This window comes from Pterocles gutturalis, unplaced genomic scaffold (assembly GCF_000699245.1).
Source record: "Pterocles gutturalis isolate BGI_N339 unplaced genomic scaffold, ASM69924v1 scaffold18684, whole genome shotgun sequence".
Classification (NCBI taxonomy): domain Eukaryota; kingdom Metazoa; phylum Chordata; class Aves; order Pterocliformes; family Pteroclidae; genus Pterocles; species Pterocles gutturalis.
This window is the reverse complement of record NW_010131060.1, coordinates 1-8,933: the sequence shown is the minus strand read 5'-3', so window position 1 is coordinate 8,933 and position 8,933 is coordinate 1. Positions and strand designations below refer to the sequence as shown.

The window sequence follows — 8,933 nt, the reverse complement described above, 5'->3', positions numbered from 1 at the left end:
GCTCCCCAGCCAGTCTGTGCCCACTCGCTGCCTTCAGGCCGGCCCGAGGCACAGACCCCTCTGAGCAGACAGCGCGCAGCCCGCTCCCGCCCCGGCCACAGGCACGTCAGCCTGTCCCAAGCCACCGCACATGCACACACCCACACAGCACATGGCAAGGGCACCAGAAGGCAAGACTCACCCCCTGGATCCAAAATACCCGTCTGTATCCAAGAAGGCTGAACAGTACTGTTTAAAATAGCAGTTCAGGGGCGAGGCAAAGCATTCGAAACTCACTCCAAAGAGCTTGTGGAGGGCTTCAAAGACGTGCACGGGAAGTGCCCCCTGCAGCCCAGTTCCTTCGTACAGACCCACACCGAACATCATCTGAGGAGAGCAAACCCTGGTGAGCCATGCCTGCACCCACTGTTCCTGCCGCTCCCCTCACTGACCACGGACCCAGGGCCACACAGCCACGCACCCGCTCCTCTGGGTACGTGGGGGCCCTCGTCCTGTCTCAAATTCACGCAGGTCCCCTGCGCGTACCCAAGAATTCTCTTTAGATATTTCATCCCACTGTCTATTTTCACATAGATCCCCCAGGAACACTTAGCTGCCCTCAGAGTCAAGAGCTACTGAAGGTTTCTTTCATGAAGATTTATCTTTACCCACCCTGAGGTCTCCCGTCGAGATCACAACTGCTCCCCAGACCGCAGTCCTGTCTCAGAACACCGGGAGCAGACAACGGACCCCCTTTCAGCCCCGTTTTGCACCAGGCTCCCAGAGCTGTGGGCCTCCCCCAGAGCAAAGACAAGTTCAGTTCCCCGCTATCGGGCTTTCTGACGTACAGCTGCGACGCGACAGTACCTGGTATCGGCGGAGAAGGCACCAAACCCTGGGCAGGAACTTTTCAAAGCCAGAGTCATCAATGCAACTGTACCGATAGAGGAGCCACTGGAAGAGAAAGCCCAGCCATTAAACACACAGAATGAGCCAGGAGAGAACACAAACAGACCCTGACACGGGCAGGGATGCTGGCGAACAATGGGAGCAGGAGGGGCTCTGCACGGAGGCTGTTCGTCACCTCTGCTGTCACCCTGCGAGGGAACCACACGCTCTTGGTGAGCGTGAATGCATGAACCCTATCAGCAAGAGTCTCGCCAAGGGCTGCCCTGCTGCATGTGCGACCGTTCTCGAGATCAAACCACACACGCAACACCTTGTGCATATTCCCCTGACCCCGACTGAGGTGACAGCAGCCGTCCTCATTTCTGCTCCCGCCAGGGCAGTCTGCAGCCCCCGCCAGGCCAGACCCCCTCCTCTCGGGGGACGGGAGAAATGACACCTCTCACCAAAGAGCCGGCTGTGGACCAGCGGTCAGCCCTTACCAGCTTGCTGAAGTAGTTGCGGCTCACTTTCACCATCTCGCCCTTGTACCGCACGCACGCCACGTTGTTCTCCATGTGCATTTCCATGGGGAGGGGATGGCCAGTCTCACCGGGTAACAGTACACGAGCCTGTCCTGGACTTCGGGAGCTTCTACCTCCGCTAGGGAGAACACAGAGACAAGCCATTACAACCCAGGCTGTCTGGGACAGACCTTCCTGTCACCTCAGAACACGCAGCGGCAGGAGCAGGGCTAAAGAGCAGACTGGTCACCCCACAACCTCCACGGGGGTCCTTCCCAGGTCTTGTAGGCAGCTACCCAGGTTCAGAGCCGACTCCCCAGGTTAATTCCATCACCCACTGCCAGAGCACAGAAAGGACCCGGCTCACAGCATTCCCCCATCTCTCACACTTCCCTTGGCGTTCCTGTTACTATTTCAGTTTGCCCCAAACTCATTCAAAGCACAATAAATATTCCCAGGCTGTCAAGCGCAGGAGGCAGAGGAATCCTCCTGCCACCTTGTGGTTCCCCACTGCAGACAGCAGCTGAGCCTCGGCTTTCGCATGTTTTTTTTTCGATCAGCGAGAGGGAATCACAGATTCAATGGCGTGGGAAAACAAGCATCAAAAAAAAAAGCAGCAAAAGGCTGTCAGCTGTCCCCAGGAATTCATGAAGTAGCAAGCAGGCAAGGTCCAGGGAAACAAACGAACACCCCGGGCAGTGTGGTCAGCTCCTAACGAGCTACTTAATCCTGACAAATCACACACCTGTGGTATTTGATATTACAGCCCGTGACAGCACCCGACAGAAAGACACCTTGCCCCTGCACGGGCACTGCGCAATGATGTCAGCTAAGACCTGTGCGGGACTGGCTGCTTCCGACTCTATTAAATTCAGCCCCGCGGCCGCAGAGCAGCCCCCCACCAGATACCGCTATTTGAACGGGGACAGGCTGGAGCGCGTTGCCGCCACGCTGCAGCCCTACAGCTCCCCAGAGCTGACTGCGTACCAGATATATTGTTCTCTTTGAGGATGGCAAGATGCTTCTCCCGGATCCGCTTGACGTACTCAAGCGATATGTAGTAAATCTTACTGCAGATGCCTTCGACGGAGTCCTTTGCTGCAGCAGACACATGGGGCCCACATTGTTTGCGTAAGTGCTCCAGGCGGTCCTGTGGAACCAGAGAACCAGAGTCCCTCACACGGCCACCACAGGCTCCCCAGAGGTACGCATGGTCTCTGTGCCACGCTCACTCCCATTTCACAGGGCAGAGGAAAGCAATCGCAGCCTTTTTCCGAAGGACCTTCCTCTGGCCCCCAGCACGGCCCCCATCCCTTCCCGGCACTCCGCTGCACGCGCGGAAGGACACTGACCATGTAGTCCTCTTTAGAGGCAGAATGGTCCCGTCGCAGCCAGCTGAAGGTGTCCTCCACGTTCCACTTCACCACCTTCCTGCTGTCTGGTGAAGCACTCCTGCGTGAAACAGAGAAGCAAAATCTAACCCAGGGCTGCACAGCGATGTGTTCCATCCCAGCACAGCGGGGGCACACAGCTGCCGACACTTCCTCAAGGCTCTATCCTGTCCCTCCCCTCCAGGCCTCCTCTGGAAAGTGCTTCCAGACATTTGTATGACTGGGGACCACCACGCTCTCTCCAAAATGCTGTGTCTGCTGTCCTCTGCAACAGGAGAGGCAGATGAAGCATTTGTCCATCATGGAAACAGTCCGTTCTGATCTTGCCTCTCATTTGCAAACACAGCCACTGCTAGGAGCCCGCAGCTCTGAGAAACCCCCCCTTCACAAGCTTTTTCCTTTCCTCACAAGGGTATCCTCCTCAATTCTGTCCTCTGGCAGAACTTGTCAGAAAAATCATACACGGTATAACATACCACTCTCAGCTTGTCACTCTGTAACAGTAGCAAGTGCTTGAGCGTCCTGATATTACCCCAGGGATAAATGGCAGAAGGCGTTCCGTGTCCAGCATTTCACAGATTCTCACTTGTCCCTGCATACGTTCAGCTTCCCAACATCAGATTTTACTCTAACACTACTACCAAAAGATGCCTCCAGCTTTTTTTTTCTGTAGGTCCATAATCTCGCTCTTCCTCAGTAAAATGCTGCCCGATCCTGAATAAGGCTCCCACACCAGGGGAGCCCCTTTTGACAGTCCCCGTAACCTTTCCTCTTTTCTGAATGTGACAGCACTGTCAGAGGAGCCCCCACCTGGATTCAATCAGCCGTTTCGCAGCCTCAGCGTACTTGAAGAGCAGTCTCTTGGCTTCCTCGCGGAACTTGATTCTGGATAACCTGGGCCACGAATAAATTCACATGCATCAGTTCCACAGCTGCCACAAAGGCATGGCGGCCACATCCAGCTCCCAAGCTCTACACCAGCACCCTACCACCTCATCAGCGACAGTAACACACCAAAGCACAGAACCGTGGCCGGTAAATCGCTGGACCAGCCCCAGGCAAAACCACCCCAACAAGGGGCCCTGCTTTGAACCATACCTGATGGGAATGTCATTCATGATCTCTCTGAACATGGAAGGAGACACTACTGGCTCGCAGTCACTCGGTAAAAGAGGATCTGTGCCTTTGTCAACCACCTTCCTCTCCAACATCCAGCGATTAAAGGACTCCCTTGGGGGGTCAATCCCTGGAGAAGCACAGAAAAAGGGTCCAATCAATACAAGAAAGAGATGCCCAGAAGCTCTGACAAAGATCATCACTCATCATTCTGCTTAATGAGTTCAGAACCAAACAAGCTTACAAACTCGCTGTTTACAAGCAATGTCACAGAGACTACAGCCATCACAGAAAGAGCAGATCCCAGGGACCAGGCAGCCGTCAGCCAGAAGGAAGAACACCACAGTGCTGCAGGACTGATAAGACAAATCAGGTGAGCCCAACAGAAATTTACCTTCTCGCTGTTGGCAGAGCTCACGATAATGCTGCCGCAGCTTGAGAATGAGCTGGGATCGAAGCAGTTCCACCTCGGGGTGTGGAGAAAGCACTTCAGATGGTGCTCTCTGCTTAATCACCGCATTTGTCTGAATATCCAGGTCCCAATATACTCTATGGCAGAAGCAAACATCATCACGATGGCCAGATCATTGGCTAATTATCAAATATTACTTCTAAATATGGCTCCTTGGGTTGTTTCACCAGACAGGAAATTGAATTCTCAAGATGCCTTGCAAAGAAACGGGGAGGTGTTACGTCCCCCAGGTTCTTCTTCAAAGACATCTGGAAAACCAGGTGTCTCTAACCTACCACCAAGAAAAGAACAGAAGACAGATGGAGACAACTCACTCAGTTGCTCGTAGAAGAGCTGCCTGCTGTTTGTCTTCAGGTGAAACACACCATGCCTTCAAAACAGAGGTTCCTGGAATACTGGGAGAGCTGGGGACCGGCTGAGCAGCTGGGTTCCCTGGGACGTCCGCCTGGGCACGTAAAAGATTAATTACTGCCCACAGAGAAAAGCAAAGGGGAAGCAGCCCAGTATACCCAACAATCCTGCAGCAGAACACCACTCGGGATACTCCTGTGACTAGCTAGAGTGTGTCTGGCCTGCTGTTGGCCTAAGTGAAGGTGGACACGCAAGCTGCCGCGTTCCTCAGTCATAAGCGGTGATCTCCCAACTCCCCTACTCCACCTCAGGCTGCAAGAGAGAAACAACAGCTTGGCAGGACCTGAGTCTGCTTCGACTTTTGTATTTTCTGAGTGCCAGCTGTCACAGCATCAGTGACACCAGGGTGGCCTGACCCTGCACAGTTCAAAACACACAGGTTGGAGCTCCAGATCCCCCAGGTTTCAGGGTGAACATCATCCTTAAGCCTGTCTGTTTCACAGCACCACACCAAACCCACCTTGGGCTTTTTCACACTGTTGCCGCTCGGTGGAACCTCCTCAGAGAATCTCCTCTTCCTTTGCTTGCTCTCCACAGAGGTATCGATCATCCCACCTTCCAGTGGCAGTGGAGCTGCGTTCAATCCCAGAGGGTCAGACTAGGAGTGTCCAGACAACAACAGCACCCGTTAGCTCCTCAGCTGCCACCACAGAGGCCCAAAGGACGGCACTGACCCCTCCTAACTTCCCATGTCACTGCCTCAGGCTCCCACATGGGTGGAAACAAGGACACCCCTGCTCACACCTGCAAAAAGCTAAAAAATTATCTTCTATTTTATCTGGTTTGTTGGGTTTTTCTTTTTAAGACTTAGATGAGAAAAATGCAACACAACTGCCCTAGGCTGAGTGTTCTTTGAGCAGCTGCACCACAGCTGGAACAGCACTGCCCCAGCCTGTACCTGAAGGAGGAACATTTCAGCAGAACCAAGCCAGACACTGGACTCAGTGAGGAGTTCTGAAGGCAGAGAAGACTCTCCCACATGTCCAATCTCAACTCCACAAGACCACGGCATCTGTCCCTGCAGAATATCCCTGTATTGGCACGACCCCTTGAGATGAGCGCTTACTTACAATGACATCGTGCTGTCCCAGCACGGGCATTTCCCACAGAGACTGGTTTGTGAAGCGATTGAAGTAGTAAGGTCGATTCTCCCGCTTGCTCCAGCACTTCTCCCAGCCAGCCTGCACCAGCTCATCTGAGAAGACACAGAGAGTCAGGGGAGGCGCAGTCCTGAACAGCAGCCCTGCCCTCCAGGTCCCCGTCACTGCCACAGCACTCCCCCCAGCCTCCCTGGCAGCCCCGCTCCACCTCCTCTCCCCGGCAAGCAGGGCCCCGCAGACCCCCGTGCTGGGCAGCGTCCGTACCTGGCAGGTCCTGCACCAGTCGCATGGGTTTGGGGGAGCTGGGCTGGTTCTGGTTGGAGGTGCCAGGTGAGTGACTCATGAGAGATGCTTCCTCCGCAGGGCTTCCGTGATTCTCATTGGCCATTTCTCAGCAACCGCACTAGAAAAAAAATACACACAAAAGGGGTGTTAGAGCAGGAGAGATCCCAGATCCACGTGGCCCGCTCAGCTGCAGCACTACACACTCATTCTGACAATAAAACAGGGTTTGAACCAGGACACACAGAGCAGCACCCACATCCTGAAAAACACCTGCTGCCCCAAGTACACCCAGCTGCGAGGAAGGCTGAGCTTTAAACGGTGTCAGCCAGGGGGTTCCTAAAGCCAGCACTCAAAATACTCACTTTTCAGCTAGATCTCTCCTAAGAGCACAGTGCCTGGTCCCACACATCAGGACCAAGAGCATAAAAATAACACGCGCTCCTCTGTGAACACATGCCACCTTCCGCCCTGCCAACACTACCAGCCGCATCTGACCTGCTATCCTCAGAGACGGTTTAAATCAACACTCACACACATAACTGCACATAATTCAAACAAAAGGCTTTTATTAAAAAGCTGCTGCGACATAAAACAGCCCTAGTGCTTCACTAATAACAACTTCTGTGGCTCAGAGAACCGTAGGCCAGGAGTCAGGAGCTCCTGAACTATTTTCCTCAGCACGTCCCAGCCCCAGGCTGTCTGCAAGGCCTCAGCCAGGCTGCTTTAGCCTCTGGTAATTCTTCATCTTCATCACAACAGTTATGCAAAAAAAAGGTCTGTTGAAACAATAAACCTCATCTTAATCATAATCTAATGTTGCCAGTTGCAGAGGAACAGCCAGGCTTTTCCTCTCTTAGTCACCACTCCTGCCCCCAGGGAAGTTTCTCAAACAGCACCGCAAGCCACTCCTCTCTGGGAGCCCGAAACACCGGCACTGAACTGGGAACACGGCATTTTAAAAAACTGCCATCTACCTCAGCTACTTAACTCTACTCAGGCCTTTGGGGACACCCCACAAGAGCAAAGTCAGGGCTGCGGTGCCACAACCCCGTACACAGACGTGTGTTAACTGCATAGGGCAGCAGCCCCAGCGGCAGGGTCGCTGGTACATCAGCTCCACAGTAACAACTCTGGTTTGGCTTGCACACTCCATTCTTTTGGATTTATCACCCTCGCTCCCCTTCCTGGCCGTAAACACTGTGCTGGCTACTTCAGAAAAGCAGAATGGTGGGAGCCAACAACCACCAGCAATTAGCAGGCACGAGCCAAGCTGTCGATATCACAGGCTGTGGAGTCGGCGTGATGCAGGGCAGGGCTGAGGAACGCTTGACCCTTCCAGCACCCAGGAAGATGTTTCCACCCCTGCAGCCAGGGTAGGCAAGGAGAGGTGTGGGACACGGCAGAAACCCAGAGTTTCGGTCTCTGCTTAGATCTAGGCAGATAACAATAACCAAGCCCAGGGGCAAAAGCCTCTGTTAGACCGCACCGATGCAATCACAGACATTTAATCACCCCAGCAGGTGAGCGCTGCACAGTATTTGTTTGCTCACACTTCCGCCTGAACTCCAACCCTGCTGTGTCCTCTACAGCCCTTCCACTTCAGCTCGCTGCCAGAAAGGTGCCGAGCTTGGCCCAGCCCTCCCAGGGAGACACGGCAGCAGCTCAGACTCACACCGGGGCTGTCAGCACAAGGAAGCACCCCGGCGCCCGAGGAACCCACGGCTGCACGGCCCCAGCCTCGCCGGGCAGGGCTGCGGGTGCAGCGACTTTTGGAGGACGTGTTCACTCCCTGCTCCTTAAACTAAAACATATTTGCACGTGGAGGTGCTGATGTGTCCTTCAGGTTAAACAGACGTTAAAATGAACTGATACATTCTGACGGGACCAGATCTCCCAAAGTGAGCAAACGATGTATTCCCAGAAGTTACAGATTGCACTGGGTATGGAGACCGTCCTTGGCTGGACACCACACACCCACTGCAGCACCTTGCCGGTGTTCTTCACCAGTGACTGCCCAAAACAGCTGTCAGACAGGGTTTGCTGCTTCTGCCTTCTCCCATTTATGGATAAACCAGAATGGGGGAAGTTGAGAAGAAGCTACATCACTGGATCAGTGTTGTGAGTACTACACCCAAATACCCCTAAGGTCTGGGAAAAGGAAAAAAGCAAAACTAACAGGAATCCTGACAGAAGCAACTCTGCTTTTACGCACCAGCATTGGGACTTAGACAGTGAAAGAGTTCCACAGCAAGCATTTTATGGTGATTCCGGCATTGTTTTTATACACTGTGGCAATGCATACAGTACTTGACAGACATCGCAGAACGCTGTCCCTGCCCAGAGAGCTTACAACCTACAAGCAGCAGCACATCCAAGAGAGACCACGGCAAGGCGGAAGGAGACACAAAGCAAAGTACAGCAAATAGGATCATTATTGGTTTCCATTTCACCGAGGCAGAATTTTACACAAGACAACAACGAACGTAGACAAAGGAGAGCAGCGACGGCCCCCGGGGACACAGCCCGGTTCTCCCTCAGCCCAGAGCCACGGCTGCTTCAGGAGGCCAGAAGCCAGGCCCCCGCCTCCTGCCACGGGCACATCTCCCTTCCCGAGAGCAGCCCTGGCGCAGCGGGACAGGGGCTGAGCGGGGCACGGAGCTCACGGGGAGGTGCGCGAGCACACCGGGGACCGAGGGAAAGCATGCTGCCAGGCAGCGCGGGGCAGCTCCCGGGGCTGCCCTCCCGAAGGCGCTGATGGGACGGAGCTCCT

General features: G+C 54.2%; 1 protein-coding gene across 1 annotated transcript in view; it reads right to left on the bottom strand.

The window, feature by feature from the left end:
- Positions 1–6,266, bottom strand: part of PCIF1 (PDX1 C-terminal inhibiting factor 1) — a 7,951-nt gene extending 1,685 nt beyond the window's left edge. The window contains 13 exon segments of the mRNA XM_010080470.1: positions 182–366; positions 847–933; positions 1,368–1,453; positions 1,456–1,527; positions 2,376–2,538; positions 2,741–2,840; positions 3,590–3,673; positions 3,878–4,025; positions 4,290–4,444; positions 4,682–4,812; positions 5,239–5,376; positions 5,849–5,973; positions 6,143–6,266. Coding sequence (XP_010078772.1) covers positions 182–366; positions 847–933; positions 1,368–1,453; positions 1,456–1,527; positions 2,376–2,538; positions 2,741–2,840; positions 3,590–3,673; positions 3,878–4,025; positions 4,290–4,444; positions 4,682–4,812; positions 5,239–5,376; positions 5,849–5,973; positions 6,143–6,266 — 1,598 coding nt within the window.
- Positions 6,267–8,933: the final 2,667 nt, after the last annotated feature.